At 35.7% G+C, this 24,628-nt stretch overlaps 1 protein-coding gene and 1 non-coding gene across 4 annotated transcripts in view; both read right to left on the reverse strand.

Moving 5' to 3' along the window:
• Slc39a9 (solute carrier family 39 member 9) overlaps positions 1-24,628 on the reverse strand; it is a 52,370-nt gene that overhangs the window by 13,988 nt on the left and 13,754 nt on the right. For 2 of the 3 annotated variants that reach the window (XM_071607928.1, XM_027929588.3), the window contains exons 2-3: positions 18,728-18,836; positions 3,425-3,619 (exon numbers count right to left, since the gene is read on the reverse strand). In XM_071607928.1, the coding sequence (XP_071464029.1) occupies positions 3,425-3,619; positions 18,728-18,836 (304 nt within the window). The remainder of the gene's footprint in view (positions 1-3,424; positions 3,620-18,727; positions 18,837-24,628) is intronic. The other variant, XM_071607927.1, reaches the window with a different exon arrangement.
• Positions 7,710-7,782, reverse strand: Trnav-cac (transfer RNA valine (anticodon CAC)). Its single transcript has one exon. It is a non-coding gene; the product is annotated as a tRNA-Val (tRNA).

Here is a 24,628-nt window from a genome sequence, read left to right on the forward strand (position 1 = left end):
TATGTCTATGGCAAAAATAGGAATAGTGAGAACAAAAAGATTGAAAACCTTTTTAGACCAAAGGTGCTTTTTGTTTTACGTTGCTTAATATTGGGGATTGAAGTCAGGACCTCTTGCATGCTAATAAGCATGTACTCACTCTACCACTAAGCTACATTCCCAGCTCCACCTTGACTTTTAAAAATCTTTATTTGAAAATTAACTTTAAACTTTTAGAAAAGTTGTGAGAGTAATTTAATATATATCCATAGAACCCTTTCTCAGCTTGACCACTTGCTTTATTACTTTTGTGTTTGCTCATATACACAAATCTTTTCTGTACCATTTAAGAGAAAGTTGCATATACCATAACCCTCTATCCCCAGATACTTCAAAGTGTATTTTGAGAGAGGAAGGATATTATCTTATACAACCTTAGCAAGTTTAACGTTGATACTTTTTAGAAAGTCTCTTGCATATTCTAATTTTGTCAGTTGCCCAATGATGTCCTTCAGGACATTCTTCCTTTCCAGGAAGGATCCTGTCTAGAATTACATATTGCATTTATGTGATACTGACATTTCTGGAACATACATTTCAAGAAAATACATTACTCTTCTTGTACTTTAAAAAAAAATTTTTTTTTAGGTGTTGAAGAACCTCTATTTTATTCATTTATTTATATGTGGTGCTGACAATTAACCCAGGGCCTCACACATGCTAGGCAAGTACTCTACCACTGAGCCACAACCCCAGCCCTAGTACCTTTCTTGTATGTAACAGAATAACCCTTCTTTTAGATTTGTCTGATGTGTTCTTTTTTTAAAAAAATATTTTTATTTGTAGATGGACACAATATCTTTATTTTTATGTGGTGCTGAGGATTGAACCCAGTGCCTCACACCTGCAAAGCAAGTGCTCTACCATTGAGCCATAACCCCAGCCCCCTGATGTGTTCTTTGAATCTATATTCTTAGATAGAATACTACATAGGTGAGGCTTCTCAGGGTATTAGTCTAAAGCAGGATGTACACCTGCTGTGCACTTGTAGTGTTAATTTTGGATTGTAGATCATACACTGTTGGTATTATCTCATGTACACTCTGGATTTTGTTATATTCCTCTAAAGAATTTTTGTTTCATTTTAAGTAACCTGATTTGGCTCAAACTGCAAATACTGTCTTTTGAGCAGCTGTTCAAATAACAGTTTAGTTCTTTGATCTTTAGCTCAGCTGCTGGGAGTCTGCCCATGTAAGAATGGTTCAGTGGTCAGCCAGAAACTTGAACAGTTTATATATACAGAATTTGAGGATGAATTTCTTTGGTTCTCACCTTTCTAGTATTCTCTCTTTTTTTTCCAGTGCTTGTGGTTGTCTTGAATTCTGTCCTCTAGTTCTGTAGGCCAGAATGATTGAGTTTTCTATTAGAATTTTAGCTGCCTCACAGGATGCTCACTGTTAAAAGTAGTAAAAATAGTAAACTTATTCTAAGTGTTGACTCTACTTTCCTCCAAAATGTACCTGCTTTAGGATATTCACTAATTTTTTTTTATTATTTATTTTTTGGTACTAGGGATTGAATCCAGGGATACTTTATCACTGAGCTATAACCTAGTCTTTTTTATTTTAAATTTTAAGACAGGGTCTTGCTAAATTGCTGATATTGTCCTTGAACTTATGATCCTCCTGCCTCAGCCTCCATGCCTGGCTCCAAAGTGCTTAAGGCTGTGATTTTATGAATTTTGTCTAGAGTTTATACTTTATGGTTATTTATAAGGAAGCAGGTCTGATAGCTTACTCAGCTACACCAAAAAGGAGAATGCTGGTGATACTATTTTGATTATCTGGTCAAAGTATTGTTTGATTTCTTCACTTAGTTACTACTTTCCCCTTGTAACTAATAAGCAAATCAAAATTCACCTCCTAGATTTAACATTCATTGATGATTCTTACTTGAGTCAACTTTTACAATGAAGGTTACAAAAATGATAGTTTTTCCAATTCCAGCACCTTTTCCAAATTTACCAATTGGCATTCAGCAATCTACTGCAAGCTAGTACACTCTCTTCTCCTTTGATCTATTATGCAGATGGGGCTCACAGATTCCTATTTTTTTTTTTTTTGACGGCTTATATTTCATTATTGTTCTTTATTTCAGTGGTCAAATTATTATGCATCAGAATCCCCCCCACCTTTTTTTGTGGTGCTAAGGATTGAACCCAGGGCCTTGTGCATGCAAGGCAGGCACTCTACCAACTGAACTATATCCCCAGCCCTCTCTTTTTATTTAATATAAACCATATCAAAGATGCTGATTTAGTCAAAGATGAATTCATTGATCTTAACAAAAAAAAGTTACTACGGGTGGAATTAAATTTACAAAATTTTTGAAAATTCTAGTTGTCCTTAAGAGAAGTTTATCTTTCCTTGTAAAGAATGTATTTAAGTACATTTGTAAGAAAGTACTTTGTAAACCAGAATTTTCTATATTAGCAACCACTAAAATGAAAACACAAAATCAACTGGATGTTCAACTTGACAAACACACTGCCTTGATAACGATCACCTCACCATTTAATGTTCTTAATCCAGCTATTGCTTATTATAGCTATTAGCTATCATACTAATGTCCAAAAAAAACCCAAAATTAAACTGATGGACATGGTGACGCACAAATGTAAATTCAGCTACTCAGGAGGCCGAGGCAGGAAGACTGAAAATTTGAGGGCAGCCTGGGCAACTTAGTGAGACCCTATTTCAAAATAAAATAGAAAAAGGGATGGGATGGCTCAGTGGCAGAGTACCTGGGTTCAATCCTCAGTACCACAAAAAATAAAAATAAAAAAATTTTTAAAAATTAAACTTGCTTAGTCAGGATTTCAATGTATAATCTCATTATTTAGTGCACTGAGAAAGAAGATATACAACTCTATATTATGAATTTGTTCCAAAGGTTTAGTAACTATTTTCCAACATAACTGATTTTCTCTCTAGTCTTAAGTACTACGCTTTTTGCATTTAAAAACAATATTACAGACCTGGGGATGTGGCTCAGTGGTAAAGTGCTTGCCTAGCACGTGTGAGGCCCTGGGTTCAAGCCTCAACACCACATAAAAATAAATAAAATAAAGGTATTGTGTCCGACTACAACTAAAAAATAAATATTTAAAAAAAACCCAATATTCCAATAAAAGGTCCATCGGCTTTAAACTGTTTAAGGGGTCCCAGCATAAAATAGGTTAAGAACCTCTGTCCTAGACTCTCAACCGAAAGCCATACTACAACTCACTAGCTCCCCCAACTGAATAAAAAATGTTCCCTGGCACCAGAGGCAGTTGGTTTTAGTACTTAAGTAAGACCAATAACACGGATTGAATATTCAATTGTTAGTAAGCTTTCAAACTGCAAATTTATCATACTGTCCAGGAAGCCCTGGAGCCACTCACCTTCACTAGCATGAACATGGGAGTTGCCAATCTGGTCCACCAGCAGCATAAAAACGAAGCCCAGTACAAGGGACACACCGATGTAGGCGTGCAGCTGCGTGTGGTTGTGGCTGTGCTCATGTTCATGCACAGCTGACATTTCGGCTTTGTCTGATGCAATCACATTCTGTGTTTCACTGGCTTGGTGGTGTTTCCCTAGAGCAAAATAAACCATGATGAGGATACGTTTTTCCCTTAAAAACATTTTCATGTAGAAGCTTCCTTCTTTGGTATTTCTGTCACAGGAGTAGGGAGCTTAAGCTCCATTCCTCGATTCTAGTGTTCCAACGAAAGAAACTTGAAAGTCAGACATGAAAAGCAAAGCAACAAAACTTTATTGTAAGTGAAAGTAAAGTAAGGCTCAAGCAAAAAGAGCTCTGAAGAGGGACAGTGGGTAGTCTCTGAGAGGATAATGACAAAGAGTGCTGTTTTCAAATTTATTGCTGTTCAAAGTTTGCCTAGAGTACTGGGGTCCAACTGCTGCCCTCTTCACCAATCAGATGTTTAATTTCTCCTTCGTGTTGAGCAGTAGTTTTTGACCCTAGTTGGTTCTCTCTGGAACAGTCATGGTGGTCATCCTATTCAGGGGGGCTTCATCTACAAGTTAAACCTATGTTAATGTGGGTACTGGAGTCAGTGGCCAGACAGAACTTACCTTAGTGCACCTGCACTACCAAAAAAATTTCTCTTCTGAAATTGAGAAACCTCTGGCCATAAATCCTGACTCTACAATGACCTCTGAGATTCTATCAAGAGTTAATCCAATTAATTGATCTTGCTTTCCTGATATATTTCTTAATTGACTCCCTTTGTCTCTACCTATTTATTCTAGAGAGTTGGTACACCTGCTGTTGCTCTAGAAGTTACTTAACTATTCATTAAAGCCAATTTCAAAGAAACCCTGTGACCCTGCTATGTTACTGGTTTACATTTCACTGCTCATTGCCAACTACTACCTAATGTTCCCCCCCTCAAGATGTGGACATCCTAAATAATTTCAAACTCTACATACTTCACTGTAAAGCTATTCACTTTCTACATTGTAATCCAGCCAATCATAAACTCCCTCAACTTAAGTTAATGATGAAAACATTCTGCTTTTGACATGCAGACCTTCTGACTGCCTATCATGCTCAAAACCTGGGAAGTGGAAGCAAATCACCATGCAAGAAAGCAGTTGTATTCCCAAAGGGACATCATCTGCAAATCTTTCTTTTTGTCTCTGATATTCATGTCAATCTCCTTAGGAACTACATGAAGTTTTATTCTGATTAATCTAGGTGAATGAAGAGCAGGAACAATGAAAGTAACTACAGATTCATCTAGTTTTACACCTAGGGTAATATAAAAATTATAAACAAAGAACAAATTAAATATAAAATTTTTAGCTGTAAAAAATATCGGTGGACAATCATTAACAAGAAACCAAAAGGATAGAGCAGTTGAAGAAGCACATCCTTCAGTCTACATTCAGTTCTAGAAATATCAAGGTTATTGGGACACTGAATTATAGTAAATGACACTGGCCACTCCTAATTTATATCCACATATTTGATACTATATGATGATACATTTTGATATTTACATTGACATTTTGCTACTCCTAATTTATAGTCACATATTTGACACCTTTAAAACATAAATTTTGGGCTGGGATTGTAGCTCAGTGGTTGAGCGCTTGCCTAGCATGTGTGAGACACTAGGTTCAATCCTTGGCACCACATAAAGTGAATAAATAAAATAAAGGTATAAAAAATGTTGTATCTGTTTGAAAAAAAATTTTTAAACATGTTTATATACACGATCATGTCATTTGCAAACAGCTTTACTCTTTTCAATCTTTATGCCTATAAAAAGGCCTTATTGAATGCTAGAATCTGCGGGATCCTGAGATAATTCAATAGATGTGGTTGAGAAGAGACAACCCTACTTTGTTCCTAATGTTATTTGAACATATTTTTTCTCAGCTGTAGAAATTTTTTCTTCTTCCCTAGTTTGCTGAAAAGTTTTTTCACCATAGAGATTTAATTTTGCTAAATGCTTTTCGCAACTGTTAAGGATAATCAAATGGTTTTTCTATTGTACTTGATTTAATAAATTGAATTGACTTTTGTATACTAATCCAACCCTTGCTTTACCTTCCTGGGATAAACACTATCAGGTCCAAATGTATATCCCTTCATATACTGCTGAACTCCACTTATTAATATTTGGTAAAGAAGGGCTGTTGTATGTAATATCTTTGAGTTATACTGGCACCTTAAAATGACATGGATTGTACTTCCCAAGAGATAGAAAAGCTCCTCTAGACAATAAGTTTCCATTTCATTGATTCATAATGTTAGCTAATAAAGTCTTAAAACTATTAGGTTGGGGCTGGGGATGTGGCTCAAGTGGTAGCGCGCTCGCCTGGCATGTGTGCGGCCCGGGTTCGATCCTCAGCACCATATACAAACAAAGATATTGGGTCCGTCGAAAAACTAAAAAATAAATATTAAAAAAATTCTCTCTCTCTCTCTCTAAAAAAAAAAAAAACAACTATTAGGTGGTATTTGAAATTGCTGAAATAAGATTTATGACAATGTTTTTTAAACTTTTTTTTGAGGTACTGGGGATTGAAAGCTGGGGCACTTAACCACTGAGCTACATACCCAGCCCTTTTTATTTTAAGACAGGGTCTCACTAAGTTGTTTAGGGCCTTGCTAAGTTACTGAGGCTGACCTTGAACTTGTGATCCTCCTGCTTCAACCTCCTGGGTTGCTGGGGTTATAGAAGTGTGCCACCATGCCCAATTTTTTTTTTTAACTTTTAAGACTCAATATAAAAATAAAATTTATATCATAATCTAGTGAACATATAAGTACATAAAAAAAAGCAAGTCAAAAGTTTCACAAAATACTCAACTTACAATACACCATTATATTTTCTTTCTTTCTCTTTCTGTCTCTTTTTGTACTCAGGTTTGAATCCCAGGGGTACTTTACTGAGTTACATCCCTATCTCTTTATTTATTTTTTTTAAATTTGAGACGGAGTCTCACTAAACTGCTGAGCCTGGCCTGAATTTGTGATCTTCCTATCTCAGCCTCCCACGTCAGTGAAATTACAAGCTTGCACCACAGTGCCCAGCTCCTTGGTCTCTTTTTAAATGCTAGTCATAAGTTCAACTCACTAAATTGATGTCAAGATCACCAAATTGCTACCTTCAGTGTGAAAGCACTATTGTAGGTAAAGAGAGAATGTCAGAATGAAACACTGAAATTAAGGGTCCCTTTGAAATTAAAATTAAAAACTATTTTTCTGAATCCTATACTACTGCCCACTGAGGAAGGAAACCAAGAAAATTAAGATGGACATATTCTCTGGCTAGCTAGCTCTAGATATGTATATCACCCGGCCTTTGCTTCTATCAATTGTAACCACTTTTTTAATATTTATTTTTTAGTTATAGATGAACATAATATCCTTATTTTATTTTTATGTGGTGCTGAGGATCGAACCCAGTGCCTCACGCATGGTAGGCAAGTGCTCTACCTCTGAGCCACAACCCCAGACCCTCAATTGTAACCACTTCTATGGGACTGGGTGATAAACAATCTAGCTGCTTCTCCCCAGTTTGATCAAAATATATAAAATTCATCTTTCCTTTTCTACTGTTTGCCTATTTCTTATGCAAGCAGGTGGCTGAATCCTGCCAGTCAGAATCCTTGGCTAGGCTGCCAATAACAAGAGGAAGAAATGGATGATTTTGGATTAAGAAAATAGAAGCCTATACTGCAGCAGCCACCAAAGCTAGCTGAATGTGAGAAGGTCCTTAAAGAAAAAGGTGAACAGGTAGTCTGTACCCACCTTGTCTTTCACCCAAGCAAATTATTATCAGAATAGGATTTTAAGTCAAACAGCTGACTGGAAGCTGAGAGATGAAAAATGACTAAGAAAGAATAACAATCTAAGAGTCTTGAATCAGTGATGGTGAACAATTAAAATGTAGCTTCATGGTAATATAAGTATGTTTAGTTTGTGAAAAATCATTCAGTTATATATTGTCAATAAATATACTCTCCTATGTGTATGGTATATACTTTTCTTGGTTGTTTTTGTTTTGTTTTGGGGGGGGGTGTTTTTCTGAGATGGGAAGTTGTTCTCAAACTCCTAGGTTCATGTAATCCCCTTGCTTCAGCCTTCCTCCCTAGTGGCTGGGACTACAGATGTCACCGCCATGCCTAGGAATATATACTTTTTTTTTAAGGTGGTACTGGGGATTGAACCCAGGGCCTTATGCGTGTGAGACAAGCACTCTACCAACTGAGCTATATCCCCAGCCCATGAATCTATATTTTTTTGGTATATGGTATTTCAATAAAAGGTTTATAAACTCAAAAGCAGTATTTTGATACCTAATACTGAGATGATAGACTCCATTTTTCAAGTAGGATCTTTTTTATAGACAGGGAAAATAGTTCAGCAGAGTTTCACGTTCCAGGATGTGAAATGATTCAAGTAAAACACTAGATTTCCTCTAGGGACAAGACAGTTTATAGTATGCTTCCATTTTAATATGAAATACCATGACTTATCTTCTTATGTATGGATATTAAGAAGCTACCTTTAGCTGGGCATGGCTTATGCCTGTTTTCCCATCTATTCAGGAGACTGAGGCAGGAGGATCATAAGTTCAAGCCAAACCTAGTGAGATCCTGTCTCAAGAAATAAAAAGGGGTAGGGGTATAGCTCAGTTGTAGACAGCCCTTGGGTTCAACCTAACAAAACAAACAGAATTTTAGTAGCTACAATTTCAATATTTAGAAAGATGCTGTTGGAGAGGATCTGAATGACATCTTTTCATAAGACAACCACTTTTTCAACAAACTAGGCTCCCATCACAGCCTCTGCCCACTCTGAATAAATGGACCCAAGGGTTTTCCATGCCTCTTCTCCTGGACCACCCATTTTTCAATGCTCAACTCACAAGTCCCCTCCTCCTTGAGATTTTCTCTGTGTCTTCCTCTCCTCATGTGCACACAGCATACTAGATATGTTTCTTTCATAAGCCTTACCTCATTGTACCAGAATTCAGAGATCAACAAACAGTGGTACAAGGGCTGGTGCGATCTTTACAAATAAAAGTTTTAATAGAGCCACAACCATGCTCATTTGTTCATGAACCATCTATGGCTGCTTTCATGCTACAATGGCAGAATTGAGTAGAAACTACATATCTGACAAAGCCCAAGATATTTATTATCTGGCCTTTTACAGAAAAAGCTTGCCTGACCCTTCTTAGGTTTCTGAACTTCTAACTACTTAAGGCCAAATTCTAGTAGATACTCAACAAATGGGTGCTGAAGGCAAAAACTAGCTTTCACTTCTATAAATTTTAATGTGATATTTTATAAGTTGTGGCATTTAATTATTTCCTAGCCAAAAAGATATTTCAAAATGGAATAAAATATAATTTTTAGTCTGTGTTTCAGGAAAATTATGCATATGCCTCTTTATAAATAAAATCTGTCTTTACTAAGTAACACAGGTATGTGCTAACTTGGGTGAGAGGTTAGGCTAAGAGTTTAGGTAAGAGTATGGGTTAGTGCTTGTTAAAGGCTATTGGTCATGCTATTATTTGTGAACAGCTGCACAGTAATTTTTAAAGACAATTATTTCTGGGGTGCCTATAGCTTTGAAACTAAACGCCAAGCCTAATTACAATAACTTCCAGAAGGCAGTTAACAAAGACAACTGTATCAGAGTTTAGAAATATAAGATCCTTCCAATCCTTTCTTGAATAAGATGTAGCTAAATAACCCTAGAATTCCATTTTTGGCATTGCCTTCAGAATCAAGTTACGAATCTTAAGTATACCAGCTTTATATCTAAAATGGTATTGAATAAACTGATTATCTCACTTATTAAAGAGATTGGTACTGAGTAAATTTTTTATTTCTTCAAACTGAAACTACTTTCAGGAAGGCTTCTATCAAAACTGACAATTTCATTAAGTATGCTGCGCACACTGCAGATAAAGAAAAAGTCCCAACATTTTTAAAGCAATCACTCGGATAAGTATATGATTTCTTAAGTTATAATTGTGAAGGGGTTATTGATTTATCTTGATGGAAAATTTTGGCAAGAAAAACAGCAACATATACAAATTTCTTGAAAGAAGTAGACTACAGGTTGAGACTTTTGTAAAAAGATCTGAGTGCTTAGCATTAAGTGTAATTTAACTTTATATAAGCATATGAAATACTTATTGGGTAATATACAATGGTAGATATTATTATGGCTTTGTTAGAATTCACACACACACACACACATACACACACACACACCTCAAAAACCAATCCCTCCAATTAAAAAACTTTAAAGAGTTATAATCACATGACAACTAGCAAAGTACATAAACAGATTAGTTAATGAATCCAAATATTCAATATTAATCTAACCATCCTTCCCTCTACTCTAGGACATGGAACTCAACCTAGCAAAAATTTACTTAAAATACTATCTTAAGTAAATATAGCTATTTACTTAAAATACATTAAGTTGTGAATATATGTTAACTCATTCATGCAAGAACTTCTAGGTTATTATTTCTGTTTCACAGGAAGTACTGGCTGATAATTCTTTAGACAATTTATGTTCAACGTCACACTCCCTAATACAAAGTACATTAAAAAATGGTGTTATCAGCAGATACTGCACATCAGCCATATACTTCTCATTCCACTAACTGAGAGTGTTCAGCAAATCATTGTGGTTTCAATTCTTTCCCTAAATATTCATACAGGATTTCTTCCTGTAAATTCTATCAGTATAGGATGTAACCTTCCCATGTTATAAATATGCTAAATTCAATGTAATAGAATTAACTTACTCTTTGAAAAGATTCCACAGAGCTTTTCCTTCAGACTAATAGGTACAGTACAAAGTATTCCCCAAATCAAACATTCAGGTAATCTGGCTTCATTTTTTTTTAAAGTGATTCTAGTTTTAATTTTTATATTGTTGGCCTTTGTTGACTGTTTTATATTTCTTAACTTCTATTCATAACTTCTAATTGATTTTTGTATGTGAATTTTGAATTATTTTATTAGTTTTTTGGTGAAGTCTTTAGGGTTTTCCACATATTAGATCACTTCATCTGCAAACAGAGACCATTTTACTTCTTCCTTCTTAGATGCTTTTATCTCTTTTTCTTGCCTAATTGCTGTGGCCGGAGACTCCCTTATATTTTTGTTAATTTTATTTAATTGTAGAGCAAAATGACAGAGAAAGACACAGAAAATCATACCTTGCTAAAGAATATGATATATGGCATTCTTAGAAGAAGGTAAAAATTACTGGGATCATCTTTGTTGAATCATTCCTGACAACAGCAGTTTTGATAATTAACCAGAGAGCTATGAATACAACACATTATTTAGGTCTTTCACCCGAAAGCTTGTCTTCAAACACAGATTTTAAAAATCCAAAGAATTATAAAGGTTTCAAATTTTAGCTCCACAGTAAACAAACCATGCAATTTTCAAGTTCTTAAAACCTATTTGTATAGAAAGTTTTCTGACACGAAAACTAAAGCTAATAATCATCTAATTCCAGTGATTTTAAAGCTATTATTATAGGAAAGTACTTGAGAGGTTCCTTTTTATATTAAGCAGCATTAAATAATGCTTACAAAGGTGTCAGAGTGCTTAGTTAACTCAGGATACAGAGCTCTGAAAAAAATATCTGTTAATTATCATAATTATAAGGTCTATAGAAGAACAAAACCAAAGGCTGCAATAACATGCAAACAAAGTCCTTTAAAGTATGGAGAAAAGTTGGCTTGATCTAAATAAAGGAATATTAATATTTTACTTTTTAAAGGGAGATATCTGGTGCTGGCCAAGACGAAATGAACCCAATTTAACTTCATTCACCCACTGATTACTACAAGAATTCTGGACAAAACACACAGAAATCAAATACTTAAAGGCTACAAAAATTAAATACTACCAAAATGAGGACAGCAAAATACTTCAAGAAAAATTCTGTTCTATTTGAACAGAGGGCCAGGAAAATGGGCTGCTAAGAGGTAGAGGGAAGCTCCTCTAATTTTTCAGTGACACTGGAGAGATGGAACTCAGGGCCTTGCATAGCTAGGCAGGTGATCTGCCACAGAGCTATATCCCTGGACCTTTTTTTCCTTTTTTCCTTTTCTGGTCCTGCCTTGAAGGCAGGCCCAGTTGTAGAACTTTATGGCAGCAACATGAGCAATTAACCACCCCTCATTTTTTTTCTGCCCAGATAAAGAAACTCAACCTAACAACCAGTGGTCTGAAGAGTATAGAGTGGGGTGAGACCTGGTTATCCTGTTGTATCATCAGCAGCTGTGTCAGTACAGAAAGCTAAAACTCATTCTGGCCAAAGGACCAGGAAAAAGAGTCCTCAGGAGCCAGAGTATGAAAGAATTACCGTGAAGAGCAAAGAGCTGAGAGGGGTCCCCTAATCCTGTGTATAAGCTCACAAGTCCCAGGCTCATACCTGTATTCTGCATGGATAGTACACACTCAAAATTGCATTGCAAAATCTTTAAAATGGAATAAAATTGGAATCATCAGCCAAAAAAGGCAAGACAGAACTTGCAATTTGAATCCAAACAGGTTAACTGCCTGCTAAAATAAAATAAATAAACATTCCCTGGAGGATTTTGAAAGAACCCAGAGTTTCAAACTATAATATTCAAAATGTGTGGGATACAAATCAAAAAGAAAGATACAGGAAAATCTGGTCAATTAATAAAGGAATAAAACAATCAACTCAACCTTACTGCCACAAACATTGGAATAAGCAAAGACTTAAAAGCAGCTACTGTTAACTAGGCTCTCTGAGGTAAAGGTAAAGACATTTCATATGAATGGAAGTCCTCAGCAGAGAAACAGAAACTATAAAAAGGAACCAAGTGGAAATTTTAGAACTGAAAAATATCTGAAATAGTAAAGATACTGGATAGGATCAATAGTAGAACAAAGATGACTGAGGAAAGAATCTGTGAACTTGGCTACAACAGCAGAGTTAAGCAGTACCAATGAGATCCTATGGCTCCCAATGCCTAAAATATTTACTATCTGATGCTTTACAGAAAAAGTTTGTTGACCCCTGGTTTAAACACATCAATCAGAAGACTGAAATCGTCAAACTGGATTTTAAAAAATTATCAAACTATATGCTATTCATAAAAAAAATCCACTTTAAATATAATTAATGATATAGGCTAAAAGTAAAAGGACGGGAAAAGATATACTATGAAATATGCTGGTACAAAATGTAAAGAAACTTGAGTGGCTACATTAAAAATATTACCGGGAATAAAAGGGGATATTACATATGATTAAAAAGGCCAGTTCGCCAAGGCATAGCAATCTTAAATGTGTAGGCACCTGACCAAAAAGCTTCATTATACATAAAGCAAAAACTGATAGAAATGAAAGATCAAATAGACAAATCTATGATCATACTTTAATACTTTAATATTCTACCTCAATTTGAGATGGAATAAGCAGAAAATCAGCAAGTATATAGAAGATCAACATCATCAAGGAACTTGACTTTTTCTCTCTCTTTTTTTTTTTCAATATTGGGGATCAACCTAATTGACATTTATACATTACTCAACCAAGTAATAACAGAACGCATTTTTTTCAAGTGAACCTTGAGCATTTAACAAGATAAACCATATTCTAGACTATTTAAAATATACACAAATTTATAAGTATTCAAATCATACTAAATTTGTCCTCTAACCGAAATGAAATTAAACTAGAAATCAGAAATAAAAAGAATGCCATGGAGAGAGAGTGTCGGACGGGGAGCAGGACATTGCCCAAATGTAATGACACAACACTTCTACATAGCATGTAGGTAAAAGATGAAGTTGCAAAGAAAATTAGAAAATGAATGAAGATTTAAAACATAGCACATTAAAATTAAGGCAGTGCTTAGAGGGAAACTTATAGCATTAAATTCTTTTTTTAAAAAAATATTTTTATTTTTTAGTTGTAGTTGGACACAATACCTTTATTTTATTTATTTATTTTTATGTGGTGCTGAGGATCAAACCCAGGGTCTTGCATGTGCTAGATGAGTGCTCTACTGCTGAGCCACAACCCAGCCCTTAAATTCTTAATTAGGGCTGGAATTGTAGCTCAGTAGCACAGTGCTTGTGAGGCACTGGATTCAATCCTCATCACCACATGAAAATAAATAAATAAAATAAAGGTAGTGTGTCCATCTACAATTTAAAAAAATATTACATTAGAAAGATCTCAAATCAATAACCTTCTAACCTAAAGAAATTTGAAAAAAGACAATCAAGAAAAGCCCAAGGCAAGCAAAAGGAAGATAAAAGGCACAGAAATCAATGAAGCAGAAAGCAGAAAAATCAATAGGAAAAAACATCAATGAAATCAAACAACTTTTTGGGAAAAAAAATAAAACAGATAAGCCTCTAGTTACAATAACAAAGTAAAAAAGAGAGAAGACAAATTATCAATGTCAGGAATGAAAGAGAAGACCTCATTACAATTAAGGAATTACTACCAACAACTTTATGCTCTTAAATTCTTCAATCTGGAAAAAAAAATCAATTCTTTGAAAGGCACAAACTTCCAAAGCATACTCAAGAAGAAACAAGAAACTGGAACAGTCTTATATCTACCAAGGAAACTGAATTTATAGTTATATACCTCCCAATACAGAAAGCTTACCCAATACTTAATTGAGAAACTATTACCAATTCTGTAAGTATCTTCCAGAATATAAGTGAGAACACTTCCCAGTCCTGATAGTGAAACTGTACAATGACATTAGCAAATAAAGCCACAGACCAATATTCTTCATGAATGGAGATAAAAATCTCCTTAACAATCAACCAGCAAAGTTGGTCCAGCAATATATAAAAAGATACTCTATAACCACCAAGGGGAGGGGGCATATGTAAATGGAGTTCAATATATGAAAATCAATCTCTGTAAATCACATTAACAGACTGAAACAAGCATCAGATGCAATTTAATATCCATCCAAGATAAACACTAAGCAAACAAGGAATAGAAAGGAACTTCCTTAACCTGAAAAATGGAATCTGCTGAAGGTATATAAAGAACTCAAAAAGCTAAACACACACACACACACACACACACACAGACACACACAGCCCAATCAATAAAAAGACCAAGGAACTGAACAGAAACCTCTCATGATATACAATCAATCAATCAACAAATATATGAAAAAATGTTCAATATCTCTAGCAATTAGAGAAATGCAAATCAAAACTACTCTAACATTTCATCTCATTCCAGTCTGAATGGCAGCTATTAAGAATAAAACAACAGTGAGTGTTAGCAAGGATGTGGGGAAAAAGGCACACTCCTACACTGCTGGAGGGACTGCAAATTGGTGCAGTCAATATGGAAAGCAGTATGGAGATTCCTTGGAAAGCTGGGAATGGAACCTCCATTTGTCCCAGCTATCCCTCTTCTTGGTGGTCTATACCCAAAGGATTTAAACATAGCATAGCATACTACAGAGACACAGCCACATCAATGTTTATAGCAGCACAATTCACAATAGCTAAACTGTGGAAGCAAACTTAGACGTCCTTCAGTAGACGAATGGATAAAGAAAATGTGATATATATACACAATGGAATATTACTCCGCAATAAAAGAGAATAAACTCATGGCATTTGCAGGTAAATGGATGGAGTTAGAGAAGATAATGCTAAGTGAAGTTAGCCAATCCCCCCAAACCAAATGCTGAATGTATTCTCTGATATAAGGAGGGCTGATTCATAGTGAGGTTGGGAGGGGGAGCATAGAAGGATTAAACAAACTTTAGATAGCAGAAAGGTAGGGAGGGAAAGGGAGGTAAAAAAGGGTAAAAAAGATGATGGAATGAGATGGATATCATTATCCTAAGCACACGTATAAAGACACAAATGGGTGAATATACTTTGTATACAACCAGAGATATGAAAAAGTGTGCTCTATATGTGTAATATAAATTGTAATGCATTCTGCTGTCATATACAGCAAAGTAGAATAAAAAAAATAAACTTTTAAAAAAGTGGAGGATAAAAAAAAGAGTAAAAAACAAAAATCTTACCCACAGCTAATGTCAGATTATCATGCTTAATGGTGAAAGACTGAATGAGAACAAGGAATGCCAGCTTTCATTCCTACTCAGTCTCTTGCTGGATGGTCCACTCAATGTGATAAGAAAAGAAAAATAAGGTGGATAGGAAAGGAAAACATTGAGCTACCTCAATTCACAGATTATGTGAGTTTTTATGCAGCAAATCCCAAGGAATCAACAAAAAGCATCTCTAATAAATGAATTTAGCAAATTTCTACATAGCAGAATATTAGAAATTAAAAAAAATTAAAAGTGTCATTTATAATTTCAATACAGGCACTATTTAATATAAATCTAATAAAATATGTACATATCTATATGCTAAAAATAATACTAATGAAAGAAATCAAAGAAGACCTAAATAAATAGAAAGATACATGTGCTCAGGAACCAGAAGACACAGTATTTTAAAATATTGGTTTTCCCTCAAATTAATAGATTCAACTCAATATCTACCAGAATCACAGTGTGATTTTTTTTTTTTTTTTTTTAAACACTGACAAGCTGAATCTGAAGTTTTAATGGAAAAGCAAAAGGATACATGGAAGGCCAAAACAAATTTGAAAAATAAGAATAAAGTCAGAAGAACTCATCACTTGATTTTAAGATCTGCTATAATGCTACATTCATCAAGACAATGTAGTATTGACAAAGGATAGACATACAGATCAAAGAAAAACAGAATAGCGAATCCAGAAATAGATCAACACAAATCTGGTCAATGATTATTGACAATGTTGCAGACGATTCAATAAGACAAAGGATGCTCCTTTCAACAAATGATGGTGGAACTATTGAACATCCATCGATATGCCAAAATATAAACCTTCATACTACATGCAAAATTATATCAAAATGGATCATAGGATATATCTCAAACCCTTATTAAGGTGTAGGCATTCTCCCTCTCATACACATACACACATACACCACCAAATTACCTGAAGAACTTAATTTCTCCAGTGTTTCCCAAACTTGTCTAATAAGAACCAAAGACAAAATTTTTTGAAAATAAATATTCCCAGGTCCTTTCCCTGGAGATTTTAATTCAATGGTCTAGGCTGGGAGGGAGAAAGTTGCTTGTAAAATGTACCTCTTCCTCAAGGAACTTTTATTATCAGACAAGTTTAGACAAGTTTTCAACCACCATTCATAATTCTTTCTTAGTTTCAACATCAAGCAAAAACATTTTTAATGGTCTATTTAGTTATGTTCTGAATGTTCTCTAGTACACTAGGATGGTCATTTTTATAGTGAAGTAATCATATTCCAGAAAAATTCAAGATGATTCACTGGAATATGAAAGAAAAAATACTGATTTTCTATAATATTTACTTTAAATCTCAAAAGTTTTTCCTTTTTTAAAAAAATTTTTTTAGTTGTCAATGGACCTTTATTTTATTTATTTTTAGGTGGTGCTGAGAATCGAACCGAGTGCCTCACACATGCTAGGCAAACGGTCTTATCACTGAGCCACAACCCTAGCCCCTCCTTATTTTTAAAAAATTTTTTGTATATATATATGTGTGTGTGTGTGTGTGTGTGTGTGTATACATATTTAGTTGTTGATGGACCTTTATTTTATTCATTTATTTATACATGGTGCTGAGAATAGAACCCAGTGCCTCACACATCCTAGGCAAGTGCTCTACCACTGAGGTACAACCCTAGCCCACTTCAAGTTTTCTATTTTAGGAATATGTTTTATAATGTACACAGTAAATCGGTGCAATAGGGCATGTAAAAAATTTTTCCCTCATGGTAGGATGTATAACAAAAAAAAGTAGAAACCAGTGCTCTAGGGCTCCTGATTTATGATTGTTTCCCCTAAAGCTGACCAATCCTCAGCCTCTGTCCTATTTCACAACAAGACCCCCACAATCTTCATATATAATCTCCCTACCATTCTGGCTACCAAACACCATGATGCCCATATTCACGTCCCAGGCATAAAAGCATCATCATTCTAGAGAAAGGACACAGGGACACAGTTCTTTTCCTCTACCAAGAGCCAAAAAAGTATGTGTTATATTATCTTTAGAAAGAAACCTGGAAGGTGCTTACCTCTTTTATTATTATTATTATTATTATTATTGGTGGTGGTATTGAACCCAGAGCCTTGTGCATACTAGGCAACTAGGCAAGCACTCTGTATCAATGGGCCACATCCCCAGCTTTTTTATTTTGAGATAGGGTCTTGCTAAGCAGCCGAGGCTGGCCTTGAATTTTTGATCCTACTGCCTCAGCCTGCACAGCTGGGATTACAGGTGTGCACCACCATGCCCATTTCTTTACACTATTCCTAATGTTGAGTAGATATCTAACTGGCATTTGAGAACTCAGTTCTCTTACTTAGTTGTAATTTCAATCCTTCAGAGGTAACTATAAAGTTTCATGAGTATGATAATCTGATTTTACTGAGTCACAAATGTGAATCAAAGAGACTTCTGAGCTGGTATGAAGGACCAAATCACTTAGATGATGAGTACACCAAGCTAACCAAACTATACTGTTCTTTATGCTCATTACTATGAAAGTCAGGAAAGGCCTCTTTTAATTTTTTAGTTATCCTCCTCAATTTGGTCTTCCCCAATTACAGACAAAGATTAATGTAAATACAAATATGTATTTTTGAATTAAAGATCACTAAAATCATAACCACTACCATGTGGGATTTGGGGAGTTTTTGAGTGGCACTGAAAATAACTATCAGGGGTTGGGGTTGTAGCTCAGTAGTAGAGCACCTGTCAAGCACATGTGAGGAAGTGGGTTTGATCCTCAGCACCACATGAACATAAGTAAATGAAATAAAGGTATTAAAAAAAGAAAAAGAACTGTCATAAAGGACTGGATGTTACTGATTATTGTAAAGTGGGTATTCATGAACCAGAGTACTCAATTCACAAACTGCTAAGGATGTGTTCAATGTCAAAAGTGTTAAACCATAGCTGTTAAGAACTCTTCTTAGGGTTGAATTCTAGGGTAAACCTGAACTGTGTTCAGAAAAAATACCATTAAGCTTCCTTTTTTTCCTGCCAACCTCCCAAATCAATAACATATCTCAAATAAGGGCCTTCTCTTTTCTCACCCTCCAGAATATCTTCATAAAGTGCATGTACTCCTTCAGGCACAATGACAGCCAGAGCAGTTCCACAGAGAAGGCCAGCACCCAAAACAGTCACCAGTTTCAGTCGCTCCTGGAAAGAAAACAAGAGAAACCACATAAGAGACTGATTAATGAATGGGGAACAGTCTGTGAAGTATCTATCATCAAGACTATGAACTGTGTATTTGTGAGACCCATACCTACAATGGCCAGTAAACATGAAAAAAGGTCGGCTTAATGAATAATTAATGCCAATTAAAGCACTGAGGAGCTGGACACATTGGTGCACACCTATAGCCCCAGCTATTCAGGAGGTTGAGATAGGAGGATCCCACATGGTATAGTGGGCAAGTTTGCATAGCATGGGCGAGATGCTGGGTTCAATCCCCAGTACTCCAAAAGAAAAGAAAATAATTAAAGCCACAAAAATGTGAATTCTTGTTGGTGCTCTCTCCCCTTCTCCTTCCTATGCCTCATCCTTCCCCAAAGTTTAAGGTAAAAGTGAATTTTTTGATTCAGAAATTTCACTTCTTGAAATTGATCATGAGGAAGAACTAATCAAAGATGACCACCACACTTATTAAGAGTGCAAATCTAAGAGAACTTAAATATCCAAGAAAGGAGATTAGCTAACTAAAATGTAGCACTTCGTCACAGTACCACAACACTCATCCAGAAAAATTATAATATATCTCAATGTCTATTCATCGATATACAAAGTCATGATGTGCTGCTTTGTGGAAAAAGCTGATGGTAAACAATATGTATTGATAATTTCATATTTATTTTAAAAGAATACATAAATGTTGAACAAGCACACATTCAACATAACAAATTTTTACTTTATAAGCATATGATACCTAACATAATATATAATTTATAAACATTTGTGATTTATCTACAATTAACATGTATTATTCATATGATTAAAAAATGCATTTAGATGTCAATACTAAAATTGTTCTGTGGTTTTAATCCAACTTAATTCCAATTATTTTCTTTTTACCCTGGCTTGTCTGAGAGACTGTTTCCTGTCAAACAAAATAAAAAAATTCAGGTTTCAAAGTATGTTGAAGCAGCAGTGTATCCTAATATGGCTTCCATGTATCTTAGAAGTATAAAAAATGATCCTATAAACTGCAGTCGGGGGATGAGGCTCATTAATAGAGCACATTTAGTGTGCACGAGGCCTTAGGTTTCATCCCCAGTACCCAAAACAAAAGTACAAGGGGTGTTTATATATGTGCTTATAAAGAAGTTTCAGTAATTTAATGGTACATTATATATTTAATCTTTCCATTTCAGTTTCCTGGAGGAGATTAGCAAAAGTAACAGTAGCTACATTACCTCTGATAGTCTACTGAATTGTGAGGCTAGAGGCCTGACTAGCTTTTTCATATTCTTTTTGTAATACCGAGGATTGAACCTGGGGGTACTCTACCACTACTCTACCCCTCCAGACGGATCTGTCTATCTATCCATCCATCCATCCATCCAAGCACAAGTTGTCCAGGCTGGTCTCAAACTTGTGATCCCTTCTATCTCAGCCTCACAAATCGCTGGGACTATATCCGGCTCCTAACTTTTATAAATACTATTTATACAGGAAAATAGGTTCTTAGTTGAAAGACTGATTGAAATGTTGCTGACTCCTTGTTTAGGCAGGTCTATGTCTCATTGCATCTATTGAAAAAAGGGGAAATACTGCTGCAATGTCAACACCAACTTCTACTTGCCTTGTGGCAAGAGGTCCCCCATTCCCAGTACACAAGCCAGGCCAGCTCTTCATACATTCAACTTGGCCATTAGCTGAAAGGAGCAGTCTGAATGTATTCAGGGGCTGGGGCACTGGTTGAGGAGCCTGCACTGAATCCATGACCTAATCCATTAACAATTCAGTATCTCAATTTTTCTTCTGTGAAATAAGAATATTTCTACGTATTTTGTTTTGTGGTACCGGGGACTGAACATAGCACTCTACCACTGAATGAACTCCCCAGGCCTTTATTTTGAGACAAATCCTCACAAAACTGCTGAGGACGGCCTCAAATTTGCAATCCTCTTGCTCCAGCTTCTGGAGTAACTGGGATTACAAGCATGTGCCACCACACCCAGTTAGAGTATTTCTTTTTTTCTTTTTCTTTCTTTCTTTTTTATTGTACCAGGGATTGGACCCAGAAGCACTTAACAATTGAGTTATATCCCCAGCCCTTTTCTATATTTTATTTAGAAACTGGGTCTTGCTGTGTTGCTTTTGGCATTGCTAAATTGCTGAGGCTGGCTTTAAACTTATGATCCTCTTGCCTCAGCCTCCTGAGCTGCTGGGATTACAGGCGTTACACACCCAGCTTAGAGTATGTCTACTATTTTGTGAAGATATAGGGGGCAACAGAAAAAAGTGATTGAAGCATTCTGGGAACTGAACAAATGGTATCTATCACTCTTTTACTATTTAATATTGAGTTATTCTAAGATTCTTTTCCATGTTATTAAACTCCTCAAAACATTCCTAATCACAGTATTCAATGAGACAAACTGTGAGAATGGGAACACAAGAGGAAAAAACAGGTCTGTGCTACCTAAAATGCGACATGATAATTGGTCTTTTCAGTATTCTAACCAATGTATAAATGTCATCTTAATTTTTTTTTTTTTAACCAGGGAGAATCAAGCATTTATTAAGGAAACTGAGTGCTCTAGCTTATTAAGATGTCATCTTAATTTAAAAGTATTATTCTTAAAGAAGAACAAAACTCAGGGGGCTGGGGTTGTGGCTTAGTGGTAGAGCACTTGCCCGGCATGTCTGAGGCATTGGGTTTGATTTTCAGCACCATATAAAAATAAACAAATAAAATAAAGGTATGTGTCTCTCTACAACCAAAATAAAAAATTTTAAAAAATCAGGGTAAAATTGAACTGGACCCATTATGTTAATTCCTTTTAGGGACTTAGTTTTGTAACTCCATAATTCAAATCAATGAATAAATTGCTAGAGAAGAAAACTGTCCTGACAGCATTTTTACAGTGCACTACTCTGAGAAACAGATATGAAAGATGCCCCTGCTTTACAAATTAAGAGAAGATGAGAAGTGATGAGAGGAATGTACTAAAAGAGGAAGAGCTGATTGCTTGCAACAATTATTTGGGTGGTAGGTCACATCATACAAAAAAATTCATGATGGACTATATTCCTAAATATATACCCCAAACTCAAAAGCTTCTAGAAGAAAATGTAGAAGAATATCTTTGCAATTTTAGGACTGGCAGAAATTTCTCAGCAAGGACACACAAAAAAATGAACCATAAAAGAAAAAAAAAATCAACGTCAAAGTTTAAAATGTTTGCTGACTCATTAAGAAAATGCACAGACAAGCTACAAAGTGGAAAATATTCACAATGCATGTTTCTGTAGTGGAGATACATATATCTGTGATGAATGCTGTGGTGTTACTGTCCTCTTCGGTCCCCTTCTGGCTGGAGTCACCTGTTCCCCAGGCTGCTAGGAATGTTGCCTACCTAAGGCTCACAGCCAAGTCCCTTTGAGGAAATAAGCCAAATGACTAATGTGAGGTTCAAGCCCTTCTCCCAGGGCAGTCCACATCCAGTAACTAGCCATGGAGCTGTGTGGGAGAGAGGCAGAAAGTCTGACCCCTTTGCCTCAAAGGTCAGGCTATCTCAGAGAGCTATCCAGCTTCAGAGCCTGCTGTGAGGTGAGCTGAGGACTCTGGAATTCAACTGCAACTGAATTACCCTTTACCTTCTCCCTCTGCCAAATCCTGCTCATTTTCTCACAGGTGTTATTCCCAGAAGCACGCCCCAATAAAGTTCCTGCATGCAAATCTCTGCTGGTTTTCTGGAGAACCCACCCTAAGACACTGACATAGGACTTGTATTAGAAATATAAAGAACAATTCAAGACCAAGAAACAAACAGCCCAACAAAAAATGGGTAAAATACTAACCAGGTTATTTCACAAAAGATATGAGCTAATCAATAAACCCATGAAAAGATGCTCAACAAAATTTAGTCCGCATAAAAAAATGCAAATCAAAACAATGTAATATACTTTTTCATATTTTCTAATTTTTTTCCAGATTTTAAATTGATGCATTATAATTATACACAATAATGGAATTCACTATTAACATATTTGTACATGCATACAATATAACAATATAATTTGGCCAATATCATTCCCTAGTACCTTGCCTGGCCTTCCCCTCCTCCTTCCCCCTGCTCTACTGATCTCCCATCTATTTTCATTAGACTTCCCCACCACGGACCTCATTTTCCCTTTTCTCTAACTTCCACATGAGAGAAAACATACAATCCTTAACTTTCTGGGTTTGGCTTATTTTCCTTGATTATGCTCTTGAGTTCTATTCATTTTCCTCAAAATGCCATAATTTCATTCTCTTTATGGCTGAGTAAAACTCATTGTTATATATACACACATTTTCTTTCTCTACTCATCCACTGATGGACATCTAGGTTGATCCCATAATGTGGCTATTGTAAATTGTATGGGTATGGCTGTATCCCTATAGTTTGCTGACTTTAATTCTTTAGTGGTATAGCTGGGTCATACGGTGGTTCCATTCCTAGTCTTTTGAGGAAGTGATGTAGTGATTCCCATAGTGGTTGTATTAATTTACAATCCCACCAATGGTCATACCTACTTAAAAATGGCCAAAATTAGAGCAACTGACAATGCTAAATAATGACAAGGATATAGAGCAACTGGAACACTTGGGAGCATAAACTGCTACAACCTACTTTGGGAAATTGGCAGTCTCTTGTAAATTTAAACCAACATTCCCCTTTTGGGTATTTACTCACGAGAAATAAAAACTCATGTCCACATAAAACTGGTACAAGAATGTTCATAAAAGCCTAAATAAGAGTCACAATCTAGACTGGATGTATAGCAAAAGGAGACTGGATAAATATGTAGTGGAGTCCTTAAGCAACTGAATACAACTCAACAATCAAGAGGCAAAAACTGCTGCTACATACAGCAACATGAATCAATCTCAGAAGCATTTTCCTGATATTGAGTGAAAGAAGCCCTACCCAAAATAAATATGTATTTCTACGAAGTTTTAAAACAGACCAAACTAACCTATGGTAACAGAAATCAAAACAATGGCTGCCTCTGGTGAGTGAGGCAGGGAGCAACCAGGTTACTTTCTAGGATGATGGAAATTCTCTAAATCTTGATTAGAATGTGGTAACATTTGGATACAATTGCTAAACTGGTCTAATTATATTAAGATCTATACTTTTCATTCTATAAAATTACATATTTATAAAAAAAAATGAACTGGCAATAATTGAGTCAGCCAGGATCTCAGAAAGGATTGATTCATTTTGGAACTAGTCAATTTTAACAAGACTTCTTCAAGGCAGCTCTCTGAAACCAAGGCCAAAAGTCTATGAAAAATACCAAAAGGCACTTTCAAATTTTGTCCTTAAGCAATCACATCTGACATTCATATATTCCTTAAAAATAATCCATCACAATTTGTTAGGAGCACTGGGCAGCTCTCAAGAAAGTCCATTGTTTAAAGTTACTAATTCGCGGGCAGATTCAGGAGCAGCAGAACTGGTGAACCACTGTCTTAGCAAGGAAGTTCCTTCATTTCCCAGGAGCTACTGTTCCTGAGAATAAGGTCAAGGCTGATAAGACTCTAGCATGGAGGACATCTCCATAGCAACTGGGTACCCTATGCCTTTGCAAGAAACTTTCCCAGTCACCAAGTATGCCACAGCCATGAAGTTATCAGGGACTCTAATCTCCAGTCACTGTCATGGCTCTCCACAACAATTTTTTTTGTGTCAATAAGTCTGTGGGGAAACCAGTGGTGTTCACAATTCTGGATC

This window comes from Marmota flaviventris, chromosome 2 (genome assembly GCF_047511675.1).
Source record: "Marmota flaviventris isolate mMarFla1 chromosome 2, mMarFla1.hap1, whole genome shotgun sequence".
NCBI classification, from domain to species: Eukaryota; Metazoa; Chordata; class Mammalia; order Rodentia; family Sciuridae; genus Marmota; species Marmota flaviventris.